This window comes from Plectropomus leopardus, chromosome 2 (genome assembly GCF_008729295.1).
Source record: "Plectropomus leopardus isolate mb chromosome 2, YSFRI_Pleo_2.0, whole genome shotgun sequence".
Taxonomy (NCBI): domain Eukaryota; kingdom Metazoa; phylum Chordata; class Actinopteri; order Perciformes; family Serranidae; genus Plectropomus; species Plectropomus leopardus.
The window spans coordinates 358,539-385,098 of NC_056464.1; the positions used below are offsets into that span (position 1 = coordinate 358,539).

The 26,560-nt window shown below is 43.0% G+C and overlaps 1 protein-coding gene across 2 annotated transcripts in view; it reads left to right on the forward strand.

The window, feature by feature from the left end:
- LOC121951505 (dihydropyridine-sensitive L-type skeletal muscle calcium channel subunit alpha-1-like) overlaps positions 1–26,560 on the forward strand; it is an 86,486-nt gene that overhangs the window by 29,148 nt on the left and 30,778 nt on the right. For both annotated transcript variants that reach the window (XM_042497856.1, XM_042497865.1), the window contains exons 9-16: positions 10,895–10,978; positions 13,014–13,061; positions 17,225–17,251; positions 17,344–17,469; positions 17,560–17,625; positions 18,221–18,312; positions 20,864–21,023; positions 26,310–26,437. In XM_042497856.1, the coding sequence (XP_042353790.1) occupies positions 10,895–10,978; positions 13,014–13,061; positions 17,225–17,251; positions 17,344–17,469; positions 17,560–17,625; positions 18,221–18,312; positions 20,864–21,023; positions 26,310–26,437 (731 nt within the window). The remainder of the gene's footprint in view (positions 1–10,894; positions 10,979–13,013; positions 13,062–17,224; positions 17,252–17,343; positions 17,470–17,559; positions 17,626–18,220; positions 18,313–20,863; positions 21,024–26,309; positions 26,438–26,560) is intronic.

Below are 26,560 nucleotides of genomic sequence, written 5' to 3' on the forward strand. Positions count from 1 at the left end.
TAAATGATTAATTATGGATGACAGTGGGTAGAAATACATGACCGTCTAAAGCGTGTATGCGCACTGAACAGTAAATTAGAATTTAGAAATTTGGCATTAAAGCTTTGCTATACGACATCAGTGTATATCAGTGTCTGATATTCATCTAGTCTTTATAATGACAGCACCACCCATTCTGATGCTGTAACATGTTATTTATGTTATTGTATTATTATTTGTATTATTTGTGTTAGTATTATTTGTATGTTTTGAATGTAATGCTCTTTAAGGGTATTGTGACTACATCACATTAGGACAGTTTTACGACAGGTCACGAGATTTATGATAGTGCGCCCCTAATGAGCATCGCAGGTTAATGCTGCCACATGTGTGTGTCGCCGTCTGCTCATTTCATTGGGTTATGTCATGTTTCCCTGCTAGTTTCCCTGCTAGTTTGCTGTTAAAGACTGCCACTGACTTCCTGTGGCTGTAAAGGAGGATATTTGCCAGCTGCCATCTCTGCGTCCCCTGCTTGCTCATCTCAGGCAAACACTCACACATACCCCCCCCACCTCCACCCGTCATTGTTAAGTGTAGAAACTAAATGTGCAGAAGCTGATAGATGCATGCCGAGGCACCTCATATACCATGAGGCGCCTCTGATTTAAACATATTTGCTTGCTCAAAGGTATTGTATTAAAATAGTTAATTTTATATGTTTCAAGATTATTCCAAAACTGTTGCAAGAATTAAGGGTAACCCTTCCCTTTATGGTCCCCTAATTACTAAGTATTTACCTGGTAATTATTTGGAGGAAGGAGGAGCTGAGACAGTCCAACACCATTTTTATGTTGATGACTATGTAAAGTCAGTGGCCACCAAAAGCTAGCAAAAGACCTCATTTATTATGCAGCAACTGTGGGTGTCATGAAATGGTAAATTAAGTCAGATAGTAGATTTCAACAAAGACAGCCTTCCTTTTGAAAGAGTACTGGGACTACAGTGGTGTGTGGATTTTGACGGTTTCGTTCAACATCCATCTCACACAGAAGCCACATACCTCAAGAGGAATATTTGCTCTTGTGAGTTTAGTATTTCGATCCACTCAGCCTTCTATCTCCTCTCATTCTCCCAGCCAAGCAGTTGCTCAAAGAGATCTGCCAGAGAGGTTTTGGATCGGATGAACCTTTGCCTCAGGCTGTATTAGATCAGTGGATGGAATGGACAGAGAGGATAGAAAGCATTAAAAGCTTCACAGAGAGATTCGGGGTGCATGACAGAAAGAGAGGAAAGAGAGTACAGGTAGGCAAGTCTAGAAGGCAAAGAGAAATAGAGAGGGTAGTTAAGAAAAGGAGACAGTTAAGAAAACAGTGGAAAAAGTCTACAGACGAAGAGAGGGAGGGAATCAGTGTTTTGCAAGAGGAGTTAAGAGGCAGGCTAGCAGCACTTAGAAGGGCAAAGCATTTTAGGAAAAAGACAAAGAAAGAATATGCAAGGACAGCTTTTTTAAGGTACCGCTTTAAATTTGTGAAAGGGTTGTTTAATCAGGAAAAAGGGGGGGAACTTAAGGCAACAAGGCTAGAGATTGAAGAATATTTGAGAAAGACTTATTCAGACTGAGAGAAAAATAGGAGTGGAGGTCTTCCACCTGATACGCCTTAAGGCATCCATTAGGAGAGATGAGTCAGAAGTTGGATGTTAGGCCATCTAGGTGGAAAGAAGTTCAGGAAGTGATCAGGTGTGCAAAGGCTTCTTTCGGCCCCGGGGCCTAATGGAGTCCCCTACCAGGTTTACAAAAGTGCACCTGACATTCTTAAGTTTTTGTGGAAAAATCTAAAAATAGTTTGGGAGAAACAAATTATCTCAAGAGCATGGCTCAGGGCAGGGGGTATCTTCATCCCTAAGGAGAAGGAGTCCTCAGATCTTGGCCAGTTCCGGATGATCTCTCTCCTGAATGTAGAGGGGAAGATTTTCTTCAGTGTAGTAGCGCAGAGATTAGCTGGGTACTTAGAAAGGAATGGGTTAATAGACTCGACGGTGCAGAAGGCGGGGATACCAAGTTTTCATTAGGGAAAAGTCAATGAAGAGCCTAGGTAGGTGGTACAATGTGGATTTGAATGATGTTGAGCAAGTTGTGCAATTTAGAAAAGATGTCGCTGAAGGACTAGATAGAATAGATGAGTCAGGGCTCCCAGGAAAGTTGAAGTTGTGGTGTTTGCAGTTTGGGTTATTTCCTAGGTTAATGTGGCCACTGTCAATCTATGAAGTCCCAGTATCTGTTGTGGAGAGAATGGAAAGGGTGGTTAGCTAATATATTAGGAAGAGGTTAGGCGCTCCCAGGTGTCTAAGCAGTGTGGCATTGTATGGGGAAAGGGATACTTCAGCTGCCAGTATCCAGCTTAACAGAGGAGTGTAAGTGCACCAAGGTCAGGGCAGAGTTGTTGTTAGCTGGGAGTAAGGATGTAATAATTGGGAGTGTGGTTCCACATCCTTCCAAGGGGAGAAAATGGAACCCAAGAGTGGCAGTTCAGGACGCAGAGGCTGCTCTTCGGCATGCAGAGATAGTAGGTAATGTTCAGTTTGGCCGGGGAGGCTTGGGGCTTGGGCCAGGCAAACCGGTGTGGAATACAGTAGGCCCCAAGGATAGAAGAAAACTGGTGGTGGAACAGGAACGTAGGCAGGAGGAGACTGTAAGGGGGGCCAAGTCAGTGGCTCAGGCTAAGCAGGGTCAGTGGTTGAATTGGGAAAGTGTAGAGAGGAGGAAGCTTAGCTGGAGGGACCTGTGTAGTATGGAGGAGAGCCACATTAGATTTCTGATAGGGGCTACATATGATGTGTTGCCAATCCCCCAGAACCTGAAGCTCTGGGTAAATAACGACCCAGCATACCCATTGTGTTCAAGTACTGCAACGTTAAGACATATTTTGTCAAGCTGCAAAATTAGTTTATCACAAGGCCTGATATAGTGCTGTGGTCGGTGACTCAATGGATCGTTTACAGGTCCTTGGGAAGCTTCAGTGGAAGAAGCCTATGAAAGGAAGAAACTGAGGTACACAGACTTACAGGCAGAAGCTGAGCAGAAAGGATGGAAAGCCAGGGTTCGCCCAGTTGAAGTGGGATGTAGGGGATTTGTAGCTCGATCAGCTATCTCTCTCCTGGGGGGACTGGGAGTAAGGGGACAAAGTTTGAGGAAGACAATGAGGGAAATGTCAGATGAGGCACTTAAATCCAGTCAGTGGGTTTGAATTAGGAGAAACAATGGTAGTTGGGGACCAGCAGGGGGATCCACTGAACGGACAACTCCTTGAGATCAGGTGGAGATCAGTCCTCTCAGGAGAAAATCCAGGAAGTGTGAGGGTATTTTGGAGTGGGAGTGGCCTGGTTGAGTCTCTTTGTGTGAGACCATGCTGCCATCCAAGTAAGTGAATTGGCTGATCCAATTCACCCTTATTTCCCTTAGCTTGAGTCTTGTATGTGAGTTTTAGTATATTGGCAATTGTGATGCATGTGCTAGAGAATGTAGCATCAGCACAGTCACTACCTGGAGTCTGCATAAATAGAGCCTGGGTCTGTTGAAGGTAGTATTGCTGTTTTGTCTGTGATAGCCATGTAATTGCCAGCCTAGCTAGCTTAATTAGCTCAGTTTAGCCTCCTGGGGGATAGCCATGTGTTAGCTTAGCTTAGCTTTGTATCTGTGATAGCCTGTTGTATCTGTCTGTAGGCTGTGATAGCCATGTGATAACTAGCCTAGCTAGCGTGGCTAGCATAGCTTAGCCTTAGCCTTGTATCTGTGATAGCCATGTTATAGTGTAGCTTAGCCTTGTAACTGTGATAGTTTTATAGTAGTTTAGCTTGCAACTGTGAGAGCTTTGTAGTAGTTAAGCTTAGCCTTGTATCTGTGATAGCCAGGTGGTACTGCCACTACCTGGAGCTTGCATAAATGGAGCCTGGGTCTGCTGAAGGTGGCAGGGCTGTTTGGGCTGTATAGGAGCAGTGAGGGCTGGCACGAAGGGAGTTGCTTTGGGACACCAGAGTTCACTGTGTAGCCTCCTGGAGGTGTTGTGGGACCAACTAGGTGAAAAACTAATGAAAGGAGGTTCCCACCTGATGACCCCAAAGATGTGTTAGTCTTCACTGCTCTCTGACCCTTGGTGACCCTAGTTTCTTTAGTGTGTATATTCCTGGAGCACAAGTTTCTTGTGCTCAGTTGAAATCCCCATCCGTGTGACGGGGAGGAGGGGGAGGTGGCAGAGCTTTCAGTCAATCCAGCGAGGGTGGTCCGTTCAGACCTGCCACCCTGGCTCTGCTTCCTCTTTCCCTTTTTCTTTTGTTTTTCTCTTTCTTTTTCACTTTCTTTTTCTATTACTGCTCTCTGGCATTCATATTTTAGTCATAATTGCTGATCAGTGACCCTAGGATCCTCATTTAGTGCTTATCCTTTTCTGGAGCACAACTTTATTGTGTTTTAGTTGAATTCAATGTTGTATGAAACCTAAGAACTATGGAACACCAAAATGTGAACAACTACATCACTTTGCTGATGCCAGTTAAAATTAGGCTAGGAATGAGTGAGTTACATGAGGTAGATGTTTCAGGACTTTGTGTGTTACCTTTGTTATTGAAAAATCCATATTCCATCCATCCATCCATCCATTTTCTTCCGCTTATCGGGTCGCGGGGGCAGCAGCCTAAGCAGGGAAACCCAGACTTCCCTCTCCCCGGCCACTTCATCCAGCTCTTCCCGGGGGACCCCGAGGCGTTCCCAGGCCAGCTGAGAGACGTAGTCTCTCCAGCATGTCCTGGGTCTTCCCCGGGGCCTCCTACCGGTGGGACGTGCCCTGAACACCTCACCAGGGAGGCGTCCTGGAGGCATCCTAATTAGATGCCCGAGCCACCTCATCTGGCTCTTCTCAATGCGGAGGAGCAGCGGCTCTACTCCGAGCTCCTCCCGGATGACCGAGCTTCTCACCCTATCTCTAAGGGAGAGCCCAGCCACCCTACGGAGGAAACTCATTTCGGCCGCTTGTACCCGCGATCTAGTTCTTTCGGTCACTACCCAAAGCTCGTGACCATAGGTGAGGGTAGGAACGAAGATCGACTGGTAAATCGAGAGCTTTGCCTTTCGGCTCAGCTCCCTCTTCACCAAGACAGACCGGTGCAGAGTCCGCATTACTGCAGACGCCGCACCGATCCGCCTGTCGATCTCCCGTTCCATCCTTCCCTCACTCGTGAACAAGACCCCGAGGTACTTAAACTCCTCCACTTGGGGCAGGACTTCATCCCCGATCCGGAGGGGGCACGCCACCCTTTTCCGGCTGAGAACCATGGTCTCGGATTTGGAGGTGCTGATTTTCATTCCAGCCGCTTCACACTCGGCTGCGAACCGATCCAGTGAGAGCTGAAGGTCGCGGCCCGATGAAGCCAACAGGACCACATCATCTGCAAAGAGCAGAGACCTAATCCTGAGGTCACCAAACCGGACCCCCTCAACACCCTGGCTGCGCCTAGAAATTCTGTCCATAAAAGTTATGAACAGAATCGGTGACAAAGGGCAGCCCTGGCGGAGTCCAACCCTCACCGGAAACGAGTTCGACTTACTGCCGGCAATGCGGACCAAGCTCCGGCACCGGTCATACAGGGAACGGACAGCCCGTATCAGGGAGTCCGAAACCCCATATTCCCGGAGAACCCCCCACAGAACTCCCCGAGGGACACGGTCGAATGCCTTCTCCAAGTCCACAAAGCACATGTGGACTGGTTGGGCAAACTCCCAAGCACCCTCAAGGATCCTGCCAAGGGTCCAGAGCTGGTCCACAGTTCCACGACCGGGGCGAAAACCGCATTGCTCCTCCTGAATCCGGGGTTCGACTATCCGGCGGACCCTCCTCTCTAGTACCCCCGAATAGACCTTACCAGGGAGGCTGAGGAGTGTGATCCCCCTGTAGTTGGAACACACCCTCCGGTCCCCCTTCTTGAAAAGAGGGACCACCACCCCAGTCTGCCAGTCCAAGGGCACTGCCCCCGATGTCCACGCAATGTTGCAGAGTCGTGTCAGCCACGACAGCCCCACAACATCCAGGGCCTTGAGGAACTCTGGGCGGACCTCGTCCACCCCCGGGGCCCTGCCACCGAGGAGCTTTTTGACCACCTCGGTAACCTCAGCCCCAGAGATAGAGGAGCCCACCCCCGGGTCCCCAGGCCCTGCTTCCCCAACGGAAGGCGTGTCGGTGGGATTGAGGAGGTCTTCGAAGTATTCCTTCCACCGATCCACAACGTCCCGAGTCGAGGTCAGCAGTGCCCCGTCGCCACCATACACAGTGTTGACGGAGCACTGCTTCCCCCTCCTGAGACGCCGGATGGTGGTCCAGAACCTCTTCGAAGCCGTCCGGAAGTCGTTTTCCATGGCCTCGCCGAACTCCTCCCATGCCCGGGTTTTCGCCTCGGCGACCGCCGCCGCCGCACTCCGCTTGGCCTGTCGGTACCTGTCTGCTGCCTCCGGAGTCCCACAGGCCAAGAAGGCCCGATAGGACTCCTTCTTCAGCTTGACGGCACCCCTTACCGCCGGTGTCCACCAGCGGGTTCGGGTGTTGCCGCCCCGACAGGCACCAACCACCTTACGGCCACAGCACCGGTCGGCCGCCTCAGCAATGGAGGCACGGAACACGGCCCACTCGGACTCAATGTCCCCAGCCTCCCCCGGGACATGGTCGAAGCTCTTCCGGAGGTGGGAGTTGAAGCTCCTTCTGACGGGAGACTCTGCCAGATGTTCCCAGCAGACCCTCACTATGCGTTTGGGTCTGCCAGGTCTGACCGGCGTCCTCCCCCACCATCGGAGCCAACTCACCACCAGATGGTGATCGGTTGACAGCTCCGCCCCTCTCTTCACCCGAGTGTCCAAGACATACGGCCGCAAGTCCAACGATACGACTACAAAGTCGATCATTGAACTGCGGCCTAGGGTGTCCTGATGCCAAGTGCGCATATGGACACCCTTATGCTTGAACATGGTGTTCGTTATGGACAATCTGTGGCGAGCACAGAAGTCCAATAACAAAACACCACTCAGGTTCAGATCGGGGGGGCCATTCCTCCCGATCACGCCCCTCCAGGTCTCACTGTCGTTGCCAACGTGAGCGTTGAAGTCCCCCAGCAGAACGAGGGAGTCCCCAGAAGGAGCACTCTCCAGCACCCCCTCTAAGGACTCCAAAAAGGGTGGATACTCTGAACTGCTGTTTGGACCATAGGCACAAACAACAGTCAGGATCCGTCCCCCAACCCGAAGGCGGAGGGAGGCTACCCTCTCATTCACCGGCGTAAACTCCAACGTGCAGGCACCGAGCCGGGGGGCAATAAGTATTGCCACCCCTGCCCGGCGCCTCTCACCAGTGGCAACTCCAGAGTGGAAGAGAGTCCATCCCCTCTCAAGAAGACTGGTTCCGGAGCCCAAGCCATGCGTCGAGGTGAGGCCGACTATATCTAGTCGGAACTTCTCAACCTCGCGCACCAGCTCAGGCTCCTTCCCCACCAGAGAGGTGACATTCCACGTCCCCAGAGCTAGCTTCTGCAGCCGAGGATCGGACCGCCAAGGTCCCCGCCTTCGGCTGCCGCCCAGCTCACATTGCACCCGACCCCTACGGCCCCTCCTATGGGTGGTGAGCCCACGGGAAGGAGGTCCCATGTCACCTCTTCGGGCTGTGCCCGGCCGGGCCCCATGGGTAAAGGCCCGGCCACCAGGCGCTCGCCATCGAGCCCCACCCCCAGGCCTGGCTCCAGGGGGGGGCCCCGGTGACCCGCGTCCAGGCGAGGGGAACTCTGGACCATCGGTTGATGTCATCATAGGGGTCTTGTGAGCTACGCTTTGTCTGGTCCCTCCCCTAGGACCTGTTTGCCATGGGTAACCCTACCAGGGGCATGAAGCCCCCGACAACTGAGCTCCTAGGATCACTGGGACACGCAAACCCCTCCACCACGATAAGGTGGTAGCTCAGGGAGGGGAAAATCCATATTCCTTTCCTTTAAATCAGAACACAGTTCCCCTGCTGGAGCTGAAAGGTGCAGCACTGTTGGTGCAAGTACACAAAATGCTGAGGAAACAATTACTCCTTTACTTAGAGGTGCAATTTGTAAGATCTGGGCAAATTTGCGCATTAAAACATTCAAAAAAAATTAACTAACCGTATCAACAGAGAGTGAAGAAGTCACACTGTTGACATTCATGCCTATTTATTGTATTGCAGAGATATATACTGCCAAGTAGCCCACGACAGACCTGAAGGGCGACAGTGAGTCACTGTTGCCTCTCAGGACTTCCCTTTTGTAATAACAAATTTTGGACTGAGGGCTGTACTGCAGGAGAGGACAAAGAAGTTGATCCGAGAGAGAAAGAGGGAGAAAAAAGAAAAACTTCATGAAGCATAGGTAGATTTTACTGTCTCTGTGAGGACCATTTCCAAAACATTTAGCTCTTGGAAAAGGATCACTCTGCAACAAAGAAAAGAAGCATTGGAAGAAGAAGAAAAAACTAGAGTAAATATCTATGTGGCTTTCCAACACTGGAGACAGCTCTTGGAGAGTTAAAAGATGCAGTTTGTTGCTGAAATCACAATGTTTCTTTTAGACTGCTAAGTAACATCTAACGATAACTATTTACTGAAACATATCTTTAGTTTAACTAATGACAACACAATCTGTGGGCTTACAGTTCTCCATAAAATTTTTAAATGGCGTGATGTGACGGCTTTCTTGTTGATGTGGCATTGCTAAAACTGAGCTAAGTAAATTAAGCTAAGCTAAAAAGCTATAAAGTAAATTATACACAAATGCCACACATGAAGATGTTTTGTCCAGCTGTATTCTTGCTCTTCTGTAAGTTACGAGTTGCCTTCATTTATGACTGATGACTGTACATTTTCATTTCATTTTGTATGGACACAGAAATAGACCGACTGAAATAATATCAACCAGCTCACCCTAGTGTAACCACTTTGCGTGACTGTCATGAGATAAGGCAAGATTAAAAGTGTGGAAACTTTTCTACTCTTGAGGGCATTACACGTTTTTTATGAGTTTGTTTTTTTAAAAAAAACATTTACACTATCAAACAGTATCATTGCTGCAGTTAGTAAATCATGAAATTTTTGCTATGGGTATAAGTGAGGGCCAGCTCCAGCTTCTACCCCCAAGAGTCGAGCAAGGCCTGCAGAGCTGGAAGATCAGTAACAGTGATAAAAAGCCCCCCAGAGGAAATCACTCACTATACACTACAGTAGCTGGCATCTTTGACCATCATCATAGCACATTTCATCAATATTGTGATAATATTTTGGTCACGTCCCATGATGTATAGCATTGTCTGTACAGCTTTGTAATTTCAACAAAACACCTGTATTGTACATACTTACTATACTATTTTATATAGTATTTATTTATATATAGTTTATGTTGTCAACTACTGCTGTATTTAGCCTTCACTTGATATGCACCAAACAACAAAGGAAATGTCAGCATTTGTGTTTATCTCATGTTTCCTTGTAATAAGTCGCAAAACATGAAAGGCTCGTGTTGACAATAACTGAAATTACACATTCAGACTTGCTGAAAAGATCTCCATAGGAATCTCAGTTGTAACATTGAGAATGGGTGAATACCACCCCCCATTAATTTTGACTTAGTGGCTGGTAATTACAAATAGGTCATTTAAAGGGTGAAATAATGCCCCCCATTCTGTTGGTCTGGGTGGCTGGAAATTACAGATTGCACCTTTAAAACCCTCCATCAACTAAACAGAGCTCAAGTACTTTTGAAGCAACCACACTAGGTTTCAGACCTATGTAGCCAACAAAGTCTCATTGATTCGTGACAACATAGATCTGTCCCAGTGGAGATACTTAAGCAGCAAGGACAACCCCCAGATTAGATAAGGCTACTTAAAGCAGTGGCATTGTATCAGAAACTTAAGAAGGCTTTGTTGTTGTTTATAAAAGGCGAGCGGAGCAGGTCATATTAATACCTACTCACGCAGCCAAAATTTTAGCACTGAACTCGGCACATTATGGACCAAGAATGGCTGACACTTCCTTACGGTGGAAGCTCTCTAACAGGGAGAAAGGTCAGTCATTGCCTATGTGCAGAGGCAAACATTCACAGTTGAAATGGCAACACTGGAAATTACTGAATCTGGAGTACAAAAGAGTGTGGGATCTGTAAGCCTTATCCTATGTTGGACAAAGGCATCATAAGAGCAGTTTCACACATTTAAAGGTGTGTTGGGATGCTAAGCCAGTCAGCAGAAGGTAGAAACTTTTTGACGGAGAAACATATTTTGATTTAACACCAGAATTATTACCAAGGTCAAAATAGAGTGAATTCCCTGGATGATAGCGAGTTTACTGCCTTCTTTTATTTTGAGGGCTTCCTCTTTTCGTCCCAAGTACTTTTTTTCTGTTGCCATAGTAAGATGGAACATTATTAGACATAGGGGTGTGCCATATCATATCATTCATCATGGCACTGGTAGACATTCTGGTGTGATAAATATTTACCAGGCTATGACTGTGTACATGACTGAAAGCAAAGGTAATGTTTCTATCTGCTTCCCTGTGGAGTTAGTTCTAAAGATGGCACGACCTGGAAATGTGGAAGTGGTTTGATAACATTAACTAACCTCAAAGAAAAAGAGCATAAGCTCTGCACGACACAATAAAGACCTAATACTTAGTGAACAAGCAACTCTACTTACAGACATGAATCCCATTAGGATTTAATTTTGCTTCTGTGACAATGATTTCAGGGCATACTTTTATTAGAAAAGAGGTACACAAATGAATGTGGATGTGTATGCATAATAATGGGTACAATATCATGCCGAGTGACATCCCAGGACACACACATTAACACTTATCTTGTTTTCTCAAAGGGTTATTTTGGAGACCCATGGAATGTCTTTGACTTTGTCATCGTCATTGGAAGTGTTGTTGACGTGATGCTGAGTGAAATTGATGTGAGTACCATTGCCTTGCTCTCTCTCTCTTTTGTGTTTGTCTGTCTCTCTCTCTCTCCCTCTCTCTCTCTCTCACACACACACACACACACACACACACACACAAATAACATAATCTAACAAACATGTTCACATATCTAAAAACACATAAAATTATCATGCATTTTCGGTCATTGCATTGATTTATTGATGATTTACTGGTTGCTTAGTCAAATCTAACTTTAACAATGAACTGTATAAATATAAACCCTTTTTAACAAGCTTTTTTATGCTGAGTACAACAGCAGTAAGCCATCCTAGTTGTTAATTATTCCAAAAATGTTCCCTAAATGTGACCTGTAACAGAAACACTTAACTCAATAATATGTAAACACATTTTCATTAGTCGTGGTGGCCTGCAGATGTTGTAGCAATCATTTTGAAACTTTGGTTGGATTCTGAAAGACCAGTGGTCGATCGTAACAGCTGTTTGTAAGTTTAAACTTAGCTTAGTTCTAACATATTGCAGGGGCTTAGTAAGAGGCACTAATTGTGGTGATTGAACCAACTGACAAAACTTACATTAGCTTGTATATGACATGAAATGTCTGCATTTTAAAGATTTCATAATTGAGTTTTACTAATTTAACATAATATACCTCAAATTATGAGCCTGATTAGATATCTCCCACCCCATTCTAAACAGTATGAATACTACTTACTGTGAAAGACATTTTTTTAGATATTTTTTCCTTGTATGCACACAAATTAAGGTAATGACAAAAAATGTTCATGTGCATCCAAAATGGTTTATTCTAGATTCATACTACCTTGTAATGTTGCAGTGACTTTCTGTCCTGTTTGATTGCACAGTGCTTCTGAATTTCTCCGGTATAATGAATCTTTTCATGATAAATGGCTTAGACTGATCACATTCATCAAGGATTAAGATCTGGTGTTAGGTCAGATGAAAGCAGTACTTCAATTAATGATCTCATTGTTCCTCTAATACATGTGGACTTTTTAAGAGATTTCACTTTGTATTAATTTTATAGATAAGGACTTGAGCAAAATAGGGCTTCTTTTTTATTGCTCTTGACTGAAAACTCAAAAATCTAAAAACTACTGGATATGTGCCATTACATTCCTTGCAGACATTTATGTCCCCAGAGCATGAATCCTTTGGTCTGGTTTTAGACTTCAAAATGCTGCTATTTTGGCTTTAAATCACACTGTGACATTTCCTCAGTATCTCAGGCTTCAAAGTGCGTGATGTTAGTATATTGTCAGTACGAGTCAAATTCTGGTCCATAACAACAAACCAATGTATATAAAACAATCAATGCAGAGTTCATCTCTTGCATGTTGTTCTTAATGTGTACATGTGCTTTGTGTAAAAACCTTGTAGATATGGGGACCCTTGACGATAAAACACATACTAAAACAAAAGCTCAAACATTGAAGAAATTTGCCACATATGAATTATGTAATATATTGTTTGACAGTTTGTAGCAAATATATGCTTCAAACTGTAAAACAAAAAGAAAAACTAAATAACAAATAGTTCATCTGAACACCTGCTTGATATCACAGCTGCTGATCAAAGCGGCAGCAGGCCCCTTTGGGGAAATGTTCCTGCAGGTACGCAGTTGTAAGTGTGGTTACTTTATGGCAGTGTGAAAGAAGCTTTATAGTTAGATATTGTCCTTTAATTTGCACCTTTACATTAACTCTATATCAGTTATTTGGTGTTAATTCATATTCAGGATGACATAGAACACTGAAAACCTGCTCATTCATATCCTTGTATGATTCCAAAATTTGTTGAAAACTCGTTAGAATTTTACATTATAAAACATACATGAAAACTTGCTGCAAGCTAGATATGTGTGACAGCTAAGTAGCTCTGCTCGAAGAGAAAATTAATTTCTCTTTGTATAATATTTGCATGGTTTTCAATTGTATTTTCAAAAAAAAAAAACCACCACTACTCTGTGTAAGCTCTTTTTCTGTCCTCTCTGACATCACTGACTGACTTTGTGTTTCTTTCCCACAGGCAGCACTGGCCTCCTCTGGAGGAATTTACTGTCTCCATGGCTGCACAGTAACTATTCAATTGATTAAGTTTTGCATGGTGTTTATGTGATGCATGGAATTTTTCTGAACAAGGATTAGACTTACAAAGGAGTTTAAAAGCAGGGCTCCCTTTCCCAATAGCATGAGAGGGATAAGATGGACATAAAATTTATCTTATGAACACTCTTAAGCTTATGAGGTGCTGCAAAAGCTGACTTCGACCATTACTTTTCCAAGAACAGGGGCAAACAAGAATTGCCTCAAAATAACACAATTATGCTGGCAAGCACTGACTGTAGAACAAGGACCTGTTAAATATATTGACCAAACAAAACACAGATATAATTTAATGACTAAAGGAGCAGCACAGTACCTGTGCAAAGAGTGTGTGTGTGTGTGTGTGTGTGTGTGTGTGTGTGTGTGTGTGTGTGCGTGCGCGTGTGTGTGTTGTGTGTGTGTGTGTGTGTGTGGAGGTAAGAGGTGAGTGGTGTACGTGTGTGCGTGGCTGTGTGTGCATGATATAGGAGTGTGGCTTTGCAAATGGATACTTGCACAGACCCCATGGCCATACAGCTGGGTGTAGACTGAACAGGGTCACCATGGATCCTTCAAAAGGAAAGAGGCAATACATTTACATTTTAAACATATCTAGGGCAGAATGAATAAGCTTGTCTTTATTTTATGTCCCGAAATAATGACCATATTTGTTTGTGCCCCTTTATGTGTTGAGCTAAATAAATTCTTGAGAAACTGTTTTGGAACTGTTGCAGCATAACAAAAGAAACAATTTCATACTGAACAATTTTGCCCTTTACAACCCACTCCGTCTTAAGCATGACTTAGACAATTCAGCATGCAAAGTCACATGTGTGTTCAGAATCATCTTCAGACAGCAGAAGTTAAGAAGCTGTGCTAAGATTGAATTTCATAGTAATTTCATAGAAATGTTCTTAGACAACACCCTTAACTTTAAGGTAGAGGAAATGGGGCCCAGCAATGTTATCTACAGTAAGGGAAATAATTATTTGATCCCCTGCCGATTTTGTAAGTTTGCCCACTGACAAAGAAATGAACGGTCTCTAATTTTAATGGCAGTTGATTTAATGGTAATTGATTTGAATTTGATTGAGTGAAATAAGTATACGTTTACATTATTGCTGTGCCACAATTGTATTTCATTTGTTATTTACGACATCTATTTACGACGTCTGTCCGTCCTGGAAGAGGGATCCCTCATCATCCTCTGCCGCTCTTCCTGAGGTTTCTTCCTTTTTGGAGTTTTTCCTTGGGGTGATATGAGGGTCTAAAGGCAGAGGGATGTTGTACACTGTAAAGCCCTCTGAGGTAAACCATGTTTTGTGATAATGGGCTCTATAAATAAAATTGCTTGACTTGACTTGACTTGACTTGACTTGAGTATTTGATCCCCTCGCAAAACTTGATGTAGTACTTGGTAGAGAAGCCCTTGTTGGCAAGCACAGAGGTCAGACGTTTCTTGTGGTTGGTCACCAGGTCTGAGCACATCTCAGGTGGGATTTTGGTCCACTTCCCTTTGCAGATCCTCTTCAAATCTTCAAGATTTCGAGGCTGTTGCTTGTCAACTTGAGGCTTCAGCTCCCTCCACAAATTTCTATGGGGTTAAGGTCTGGAGACTGGCAAGGCCACTCCCATGACCTGAATGTGCTTCTTCTTGAGTCATTTCTTTGTTGCCTTTGGCGTATATTTTGGGTCATTTCTGTGCTGGAAGACCCATCCACGACCCATTCTGCTTGAAGGAAGGAGGTTGTCACCCAAGATTTCATATCACATACCCTCGTCCAGAGCATAATGTTTCCACCTCCATGCTTGACAGTGGGGATGGTGTTCTTGGGGTCCTAGTCACCATTTCTCTTCCTCCAAACATTGCGAGTTGAGTTGATGCCAAAGAGCTTGATTTTGGTCTCATTTGTACACATCACGTTCTCCCAACCCTTCTCTGAATCATTCAGGTGCTCACTGGCAAACTTCAGATGGGCCTGTGCATGTGCCTTCTTGAGCAGGGGGACCTTGCGGGTGCTACAGGATTTCTGTCCATTAGTGTGTTACCAATGGTCTTCTTGGTGACTGTGGTCCCAGCTGATCATAATTAACAAGCTCCTCCCATGCAGTTCTGGGGTGATCCCTCACCTTTCTCTCGATCATCGATACCCCATGGTGAAATCTTGCGTGAAGCCCCAGCCTGAGGGCAATAGATTGTTATTTTGTGTTTCTTCCATTTTTAAATAATTGCACCGACAGTTGTCTCCTTTTCATCAAAGTCAAGTCAAGTCAAGTCAGTTTTATTTATATAGCCCATTATCACAAAACATGGTTTGCCTCAGAGGGCTTTACAGTGTACGACATCCCTCTGCCCTTAGACCCTCACATCACCCAAGGAAAAACTCCCAAAAAGAACCCCTGTAACGGGAAAAAAAAAGAGGACGAAACCTCAGGAAGAGCGGTAGAGGATAGTGGGGATCCCTCTTCCAGGACGGACAGACGAGCAATAGATGTCGTAAATAGCAAGTGAAATACAATCATGGCAAAAAAGGAAAGAGAAAGAGAGGGGGGGAGAGGGGGGAGAGAGGGGGGGGGGGGGGGGGGGGGGGCACAGCAATAATAGAAACAGATGCATGTCATATTACAATAATGGTAGGTGTGAAATTAGTAATTGCTCTCTATGATGATGTTGATAGAGATGATAACAGTCTCATGCATATGTGAAAGGGAGTTGTCCAAAGGCAAGATCACAGCATCGGCGCAACCAGGACCAGACCACGATCAGGGCGAGCGGGGGGCACAGAATCAGTACAGCCACAGCACGAGCACAACCAAAGGCAGGGTCGCGGCATCAGCACAGCTATCACCACGGTCAGGCACAGTCAAGGTTACGGCCAGGATCCAGGGAAACTAGGAAACAAGGGAGCAGGAACGCTCCCGAGAGGCAACAGGATTAGCGTAGTGAAGTTCAACAGACCCAGGCTCTGTAATCGTGAGCCCCAGGTAGTGAGAGTACCACATGGCTATCACAGAGCTAAGCTAAGCTTGCACATGGCAATGCAGTTAAACAGACATGCATGATTTCTGATGGCGGCATTGAGAGAAGGAAAGGAGCTCAGCGTATCAGAGGAAGTCCCCCGGCAGGTTAAACCTATGTCAGCCTAACTATGGGGTGGTCCAGGCAGCCTGAGCCAGCCCTAATTATAAGCTTTATCAAAGAGGAAGGTCTTAAGTCTACCCTTAAAAGTTGAAACGGTGTCTGCCTCCCTGACCGAAACCACGTCCAGCATACCCACTGGGTATGCTGGACGTGGGTTAGGCTCTGGTTCCTAACCTAATTTTGGAAATTTTGGGAACCACAAGTAACCCTGCGTTTTCAGAGCGCAGTGATCTTGAGGGTTGGTAAGGAACTATGAGCTGTGACAGATAGGATGGAGCCTGACCATTTAGAGCTTTGTAAGTAAGGAGGAGGATTTTAAATTCAATCCTGGATTTCACAGGGAGCCAGTGCAGAGAAGCTAAAACAGGAGAAATATGATCCCTTTTCTTGCTTCCCGTTAAAACACGAGCAGCAGCGTTCTGCACCAGTTGGAGAGACTGGTGCAGAAGCTGCTGAGATCTGATATTTTGCTGTGATTTTGTGTTTTGTAATGCTTGGTGTTGGAAGAATGGCAACAACATGTACCGTATACCAATACAGAATGCAAACTTCTGACATCTTTATATGAATGAAAACGATACCAGCATTTTAAGTCTTCATTCTTGTTGGCTTAACAGATTGCTGAGTTAAAATCCTAATGAACTGAATCTTATCAAATAATTTCAGATTCAGATTTAATGATAGCAGTAAATATAAGGCCCATAAAATAGCAAAATTATACATCAGTGTAGCCCTACTGTGGCAGAATTTTGCATGAACTACACTGTGTTATTCTTCAACTGACCGGACACTGGACCTAATTAATTTAAGCACTAACGATACCTGCATGCTGACTATTTTCTTTTGTTTTACAAGCTCCTCTATCCTTTATGAAATGATCAGATGGGGGTGTTTTGACACCAAGTTTACAAAGTGAGAAACAATTATAAACTTTGGATGTACATACCAAAAGTGTGTTTGTTGAAGCCGTTGATCAGAGGGCAGCAGTGGAAAATATTTATTTGTTTTTGCAGGCAGTGGATCCCATGCAAGCAATTGCGGTGAGCTGCTTTAGTTTTTCTTGAATTCAAGTTTTGTGGAATTTAAATGTTGGCACTATGCAATGTTTAATTTGTCCTCTCTCCCTGAGAAGTCCTCTGAGAACATGAGCGTATCAGTCACATTCTTCAGACTATTTCGAGTCATGCGTCTAGTGAAACTTTTGAATCGTTCTGAAGGAATCCGTAATCTTCTGTGGACCTTCATCAAATCCCTTCAGGTCAGTATCATCTCTCAGCATCATTCAGTCTCTTCTTTAAAATTAGCCTAATGAGTCTGCCTGACAATGTCATTGGTCATTGTGTTGCAGGCTCTTCCCTACGTGGCCCTGCTCATTCTCATGCTCTTCTTTATATATGCTGTGGTTGGAATGCAGGTACATACAGACCACAAATTATTTAACTATCTTCACATGAGATTGCTGTTGTAAATGACAAAGACTGGCACTTGCTACTCAAAGTGCTTTTATGCTAGAGAGTCAAAGCCACCCATTCACACACTGGTTGCTGAGACAACACTAGGTGCCATCTGCTACTCAGGTTAATCACATATACATACCCTAAATTGCTCCTGATGGCATCAGGAATATCAGCGCAAATGTGATTAGGTCGTCACAATGCTTTAGTTTCACCAGTTTCACTTGTCAAATGTGTACTGTTAAAGCAGACAACATAAATTCTGACAATCAGAAACTATACTTCACATACATTTTATATTTTATGATTTTTTTATGAACATAAAAATAATAATTAATAAAAATCAGTTGTAATTGTAAATTTAGACATTTATTTTATTTATATATTCATGAAATATGACATTTTCTTGACAATGCTCACGATATGAGCATGATAATGCCCTCCAAGTTTGAACATTTCATGATTGTAATGGATCATGCAGAAGCTAAGACTGCTCAATGCAAAAAAGCTACACAATGTGGGTACTTTTCCTAACATGCCTTCATTTGTCTACAGATATTTGGTAAAATTGCATTGGTTGACGGCACATACATCAACAGGAATAACAACTTCCAGACATTCCCGCAGGCTGTACTACTGTTATTCAGGTTGGTGGTCTGTCTTCCTCTGATAAGAATTTTAAAAAATCCATCAAACAACCCTTGCACAATAGCTGGTTTAGAAAACATATGTTATTTGTTTTTACCTTTGAATCAGAGGTTTTCTGCAAAAATCACCATTTTTAATCCAAAATAGTTCATTTATGTGACTCGTGATGGGTTTTGATGAGTGGAGGAGGGTAGGGGTCAACGAGGACAAAGTCACGGGTTGAATGAGGTCAGGCTGCTGAAATAAGAATACTTTGCTATAAACTATCATCACTACATCACGTATACTGATTGACCATTCTTTGACCAAACCTTACTGTCCACTGTCGCTCGGTCTATCAAGCTTGTGGTTCAGTTTGATTATTAGTGGCTTTGGTAGGGTGCAATGGAGAATTTTTCACTCACTGCAAAGACAGCCTGCGAGTATATGGCTGCGTATCGCAAGGAAATCCACATGATGAAAATTTGTTAAAAAGTGTATCTTATCTGAGAGTGGTGCTTCTCAGAAAAGAGGATGAGGAGAGACTGTAAGCAGCGCCAGTACACTGAGCTGCAGTGTGTGTCACAGGTAATTCACAAATAGGTAGTGGTGATATTCAGACCCTTTACTGTAGTTAAAGTGCTAATAAAACCACACTGTGAAAATACTCTGTAACACTTTCTATGAAGTGTATGTTTATACTGCATTATAACACATTACAAACATACTTATAATAAACTATAATGCCTCAACAGTTCTGTATGATCATAGTTATAAGCACTCATAGTTATTTATAATGTTTTATAAAAATAAACATAACTCTTTATGATGCCAATGAATTATGAACACACACTTATAATGTGTTATAGTGTGCATATAGTTATAAGCATTTAGAAATATTCAGAATACTTTATGACAATAGTCATCACACACAAGTCATTTTATAATGACTTATAAGGTCAGGTGTCCATACTACATATTTGCTCTCCACTCACTGTATTTGCAAAGCTCAAAGTTTATTAAAATTCTCACAGCTGTGATGCATAATGATCATTTTATACTACATTATAATCCCGATTATAATGTATTATAATGAAAGTATAACTCACTGTAAGTGGTAATTGGGTGCCTTAATATCACAGGGATTTAATTTAAAATCCCTGTGATTATATGTCACTTTAAGTAGTCTTTGTTTGCCTTAAGTAAAGTGACAAAGAATAAGACTGTGTAAGAACTATGCTGAACAGGTACTAACATACAATATAAACTCTGTGGCGATTAAAATTCCAAACAACATTTAATGTCTCAATTTGGAGATAATATTAAAAATATGAGCATGAAGGTGGAAGATTGTCTTCTGTATTATTCAACAATGATTCAGAGGCAGAACTGCCTCAACCAGGGAGAAAGAGAAAGACAGGGGGCAAATGGGCAGAAAAATGAATGTGGAGAGCAAATTACGGTAAAGTCAATTAACAAAACTGTGTTTTCTGATTGTGTCACAATGGTTAAACTCTAGAGCACAAAAACAGTCCTGTATGAAGCAGCCTTACTGACGGATTTAGTGTGAATTCAGTTGAGGTTTACACCTGTGTTTCATCCTGTCTGCTGTTTGTCCACTCCCCTGCAAAGGCATCGAACTGGTGGTGTATGAGACGTTGAAGAACAGTTAATAGTTACATCACACTAAAATCAATGTTGCTAGTTGTTGTGTGTGTTTGTGTGACACAGTGTGATGTATGGGAAAATATCATGGTATGGATGAACAGTTGGCTGCAGTTCAGATTTGTCTTAACTGTCTTTCACAGCTTTTTAACATGCTTATCAAAAATAAGTCAAGAATGAAACTGAAAAAATTAAAATCACTGATTACTCAGGTCTTTACCTTTTCTTCTAATGGAAAAAAAAAACATTGATACTGTCTGTTTGGGATTTAAAGTGAGATGATTTTTTTTAGCTACTGAGATACACCCTCCATTTTGTTAAAATCTCATCTGCTGTGTTTTAGCCGATACATTAATGACTGTATCATCAGCGCACATTTGACAACCAGCTAATTTACAACACTCTGAACTGTGAGACAGATGAGGTCACACTGACCTTAAACTTTGACCTATGATCATCAAAGTCTAATCTATTCATTCTTCAGTCCAAGTGGACATTAATGGTAAATTAGAAGAAATTTCTTTTAAGTGTTGAGATATTGTGTTCATTAGAATGGGGCAATGGATAACCCAAATCCATAAGGCCTCGAGCCTCGGCTATTGCTGGCATGGAGACATTAAAATCATACTGATAACAATTTTATCACAGAGTGGAATGTTTGTTTATTGTATACTTAAATTTAGATTAGCTACTATTTCATGAAAAGTAACTTAAGAACAGTAGATGGTTACATTATTTAAACTATACTGGCAGGATGATTATTATGGGGATTTTTGACTAACTTCCTGTGTACAATTGACATTAATGTTGTGTGTTAATGTGTTGATATCGACTCAGTTTTCCTGAAAATTACATCAGAACAGCCAGTTGTCAGTGAAAAATTAACACCTTATCTCTGTTGTGCAGATGTGCTACGGGGGAGGCATGGCATGAAGTAATGCTGGCGTGTATGTATGGGAAGAAGTGTGACCCCAAGTCGGACTACCTGCCTGGGGAAGAGTACACTTGCGGATCCAACTTTGCCATCATCTACTTCATGAGTTTCTACATGCTATGTGCCTTTTTGGTAAAACAACACACATATTCACACACTCTAAACACACATTCAACCAGAACACAAGAAACTTGTGCTCCAGAAAAGGATAAGCACTCAATGAGGATCTTAGAGTCACTGATTAGCAAGTATGACTTAAATATGAATGCCAGAGGAAAGAAAGGAAAGAAAGAGGAAGTTGAGCCAGGGTGGCAGGTCTAAATGGACTAAAAACCAGCCCCGCCGGATCAGGCTGAAAGCTCTGCCCCTCCTCCCCGTCACATGGACAGGGATTTCAACTGAGCACACAAAACTCAAAAGTGTAATTTCTGTGCATCATGAAGGTCTTTACAGTATTCTAATTGGATATGAGGTCAATTAAATTAACCTGCTACAGGGGAAAAATCAAAGAGTAAAAAAAGTAACTTCCTGCTACCAATAGCTGGCGCCAGAGATTCAGATTTGATTGCAGATGTATTCAGGCCTGGACTCTTTTCAAATCTGTGAAATTTTGTAAAAATTCGACCATCTGGGGCGAAGTTACAACAGTTTTTGATGTCATGTCAAAACATCGAAATTGTCCATTTAACTTCGTTAACACCTTTCAACGAAAACTCTCAATATTAATTTTCAAGCATCATCAACGTCTTAAAGATTTTTTGAGACCATTTTGAGATCAATCGAGTCAACCTTCTAGGAGCTGGACATCTTACTGTAAAACTTTGCCTTTCTTGTGCCAATAGGTGGTGCTCTCATTATCGCTTAATATTGTCATATAGATGTGTTCAGGGCAGAACCCCTATCAAACATGTGAAGTTTGGGTCATATTGGACCATTTACAGCAGAGTTACATACCACTTCCTGTTTACTTTCTGGTTCATGGCCGAACATGCAAATTAGATGCCTCATAAAGATCACATGGTATGATGAAAACTCAAGATTTGAATAACTTTTGCTGTCAAAGGTCTTATGAAGGTAGCCATAACATTTGAAGTCAATCTGATGAAAGCTCTAGGACAAGTTTTCAAGATTACGATCCCTGAAAATGGCCAAAAATACACCAAAATTACAACTTTTGAATCAAAATGGCTGACTTCCTGTTGGTTTCACGATATGGCCCCAAGAGACTGTTTTGTAGATACTGGGGTGTTACACAAGCCTACAAAGTTTCACAGCTGTAGGTAAAACGTGCTGCGGGGGCTGCTTAGTTGAAAATCAGTAGGGGGCGCAACTGATACATTTCCATTGGGGCTACTTGCTGGACACCATCTAAAGCGACTGTGTCTTTCTCTCTTTCTGTCTTTGTGTATGTGTGTGAGACAGAGGCACAGCTGCAGCTGTGACAGCTGTGAAAAAGGAAGCCGGCCTGCCTGTGTAATTGTGCCTTGGCTGTATGTGCTCTATTCTGCTGGTCTGTAGTGCATGTGATTTACAGTGCTGAGAGTAGTGTCAACAATGGCGTAAGAGCACATTCTGCTGGATAAACTATAGAATGCAACCATTTCGAAACCACCCCAGTATCATCAGTAAATCGGCTGGAGGTTTAGGGCATGGCTCCAAGAGGGTTTTTTTTAGGTCATGGGGTTTTAAATATGTTTCTTAAGTTTCATAGCTCTAGGTTAAATGGCTCGCGGGGGCTGCTTCGCTGAAAATAAGTAAGTGGCGCTACAGAGCACATTTTAGCACATTATAGCAAAAAGAATCACATCCAATAACACATCATAGGACTATTGATGTGTATGCAAGTTTTGTGAGTTTTTAAGCATCTTTAACCCCTCAAACACAACTTCCTGTTTAATGGCGAAGAACGCCACAGAACAATAACAGCATTTGATGCAATCAAAAACAGCTCGCAATTCAAACTCAATCCTTTTTTTTCTGTGTATCATAAAAGTCTTGCAGTATTATAACTGAGTATGAGCTCACTGGGGTTAATCTGCTCTCAGGGAAGAATCAAAGTGTAAAAAAGTAACTTCCTGTAACCACTAGGAGGCGCTATGACTGTGATTCAAAATTGCATTGCAGTTGTCTTCAGGCTTAGACTCATCAAATGTGTGATTTTTTTTTAAGATCTGACCATCTGGGGTCAAGTTATGAAATTTGTGGTGGTGTCACGAGAACACCATTCAATGAAATGGCACAATATTCATTTTTCATCATCACCAACACCTTAATGATTTTTTGACACCATTTTGAGATCAATCGAGTCAACCTCCTAGGAGCTGGACCTCTTAGTCTAAAACTTTGTCGTTCTTGCATCATATACTGACTTGTGTGAGTGGCGCTCTTGCTATCATTGAAAATTGTCATATAGATGTGTTCAGGACGGGACTCTTGTCAAACATATGAAGTTTGGGGCAGATTGGATCATGTTCAATAGATTTAAAAACTACTTCCTGTTTGGTGGCGAAACATGTAAGTTCTTGGCCTGATAACTTCCACACCATTAATATTAGATCAAAACTGCTCGCAATCTAGGGTCGCCCACATCTGAAGGTGGGATTTACAAATTTTGAAGTCAATCCGTTGAAATCTGTAGGACTATTGTTTCAAATTCCAACACCATGAAATTGCAAAAAATGACATTTCAATTTAAAGTTGCCGACTTCCTGTTGGGTTTAGAGTATGGCTCCAAGAGGCTTGTTTGTCTGTCGTGACTTGTTCTATGTACCTCCAAATTTTCATTCCTCTACATTAAATGGTTTGCCAGGCCTGGCATTTAGGGGGCGCTACATAGCTCATTTATTGACACCTGTACATGACACCTATAAGATACAAAAATTTTCACCAGTCCCCATAAACATGCTTATTTTCATGAGTTTTTGAGTATGATAAAACCCTCAAAAAAGCAATTCATTTGACGAAAAAATAGTAATAATAATAATAAAAAACGGACCAATTTCAATAGGGTCTTTGCACCCTTTCATTGCTCAGGCTCTAATAATAATAATAAGAATAATAATTCCTTCAGTTTCAAGAGGGTCCTCGCACCATTCGGTGTTGGGCCCTAATAAGAATCCCTTCAGTTTCAAGAGGGTCCTTCCACCGTTCGGTGCTTGGGCCCTAATTAAAGCTGCAAGGGTAATTTCCATGACATTTCATGTTGACAGTCGGGGGCGCTATAAGTAATGATAACGGTTGTCATGTAGATATGTTCAGGGCAGGACTGTCATCAAACATGTGGAATTTGGTGCAGATTGGACCATGTCCCTCATATGAACTACTCCGTTCGGTGCTTGGGCCCGAATTATTCCTTCAGTTTCAAGAGGGTCCTCGCACTGTTTGGTGCTCGAGCCCGAATAATAATAATTCCTTCAGTTCATATAAATTCCTTCATAATAATAATAATAATAATGATGATAATAGTAATAATAATAAAAACAAGAAAGGGGCTTCACACTGTTCAACGCTCGGGCCCTCATAATTATTCCTTGCATTCCTAGAGGGTCCTCGCACCATTCGGTGCGAGAGCCCTAATAATCCCTTGGATTTCAATAGCGTCCTCGTACCCGTTCGGTGCTTGGGCCCTAAAAATAATAATAATTCCTTCAGTTTCCTGAGGGTCCTCGCGCCATTTGGTGCTCGGGTCCTAATAATGCCAAGGATTTCAACAGGGTCCTCACACTGTTCGGTGCTCTGGCTCTAATAATAATAATTACAATAACTTGCATTCAAAGAGGGTCCTCACACCGTGATGACCCCAGTTCACAAATCTAAGTCCAGCAGTAAAACATACAGGTCTTCATACAGGATTACTTTGTGCTTTAGAGTTTTACCATTATGACACAATCAGAAAACACTGTTTTGTACCTCTAATTAACTGCTTAATCGACATTAACGCCATTCACTCTTTTCATTCATTCTGCTGCTCGCTCTACCCCTCTCTCTCTCTATCTCCCTTGTTGATCTTGGGAGAAGTTATGCCCCTGAATCAAAGCTGAATAATACAGACGAAATCATCCATCTTCATGCTCATATCTGTTATCTCCAAATTGAGACAATAAGTGTTGGAATGTTCATCATCACAAAGTTTGTACTCTATGTTAGTTCCTGTTCAAAACAATATGTTTTACAGCATATTATGTGCTGTTCTTGCATTGACTCAATCTTATTCTTTGTCACTTTACTTAAGGCAAGACTAATTATAGTGACTTATAACTATATGCACACTATAACACATTCTAAGTATGTTCATAATTCATTATAGACATTGAGCTCTGCTTGAGCAGAGTTCAAACGCACACTAATCAGCTGTATATGAAACTGTTTGGACTGAATGGCGTGACTTGTGACAGAGCGCATCTCAGCGTGTGACCCGAGGCAGTCTACCTGACTTTCTCTTTTAGTTTGCACTTAATACTTTTTTTTAACATCTTGTGTGTGGGGAGTTTTTATGTAAGAGACTCAGTATGTGGACTTTGGGCTCCTTAATAAAGTTCTATGCAATTTTATTAATGTTAATGCTATCATTGGCATTCATCAGTCAAGACTTGGAGGTACTCCATGGCAGCTAAGCAGTCGAGTCTCTCTCAGCTGCAAGCTTCTTCTGAAAGAAGTGGACCTCAACCAACGGTGATGTGCTGGTGGGAATACCAACTAGGCTGTACACGACACAGCCCGAAAAAATATTGTCGGACTCAACGTTGGATGACACATATTATTCTGCAGTTGTGTGAAAGTTTGTAAATGAATGCTTTATACTGACTCTCTTTATTCCAATTCATGATGAATGGTTGCCTTTTTGGATTTACCATTCACTGTGGAGGCATGTAAGAAAAGTAAAGCTTTATACAGGCGGCACGGTGGCGTCGTGGTTAGCACTGTTGCCTCACAGCAAGAGGGTCCCTGGTTCGAAACCCGGTTGGTTCGGTCCGGGCTTCTGTGCGAAGTTTGCATGTTCTCCTAGTGTCTGCGTGTCTCTCCGGGGTCTCCAGCTTCCTCCCACAGTCCAAAGACATGCAGCTCACGTTGATTGGTGACTCTAAATTGCCCTTAGGTGTGACTGTGAGCGTGTATGGTTGTCTGTCTATATGTGTCAGCCCTGTGATAGTCTGGCAACCGGTCCAGGGTGTACCCCGTCTTCCGCCCGATGACAGCTGGGATTGGCTCCAGCATCCTTACGAGGACAAGCAGTTACAGAAAATGACATACTTTATACATAATTTTTGATTATCTGACATAAAAATAGTGCAGAGAAGGTGTTCCTTTAAAAGGAATCATTTACAAGGGACATTTTTGTCATCTCAATCCAGTTTCACACAGTGCCACAAACATAACCACAAACAGACAGTAACAACAAATAACCTTTGTCATTGACAGATCATCAACCTATTTGTGGCTGTCATCATGGATAACTTTGACTACCTGACACGTGATTGGTCTATCCTTGGTCCCCAGCATTTGGATGAGTTCAAGAAAATATGGGCAGAATATGATCCTGAGGCCACGTAAGTGTGTGTGTGCATCACAGAGGTGTTTATCTTTGTGACCTGTGGCCAAAACGATTACATTTCACTGCCGTTATCTGGATGAACACCTATACATGCTTATGTAGTTGGCCAAGGCTTACT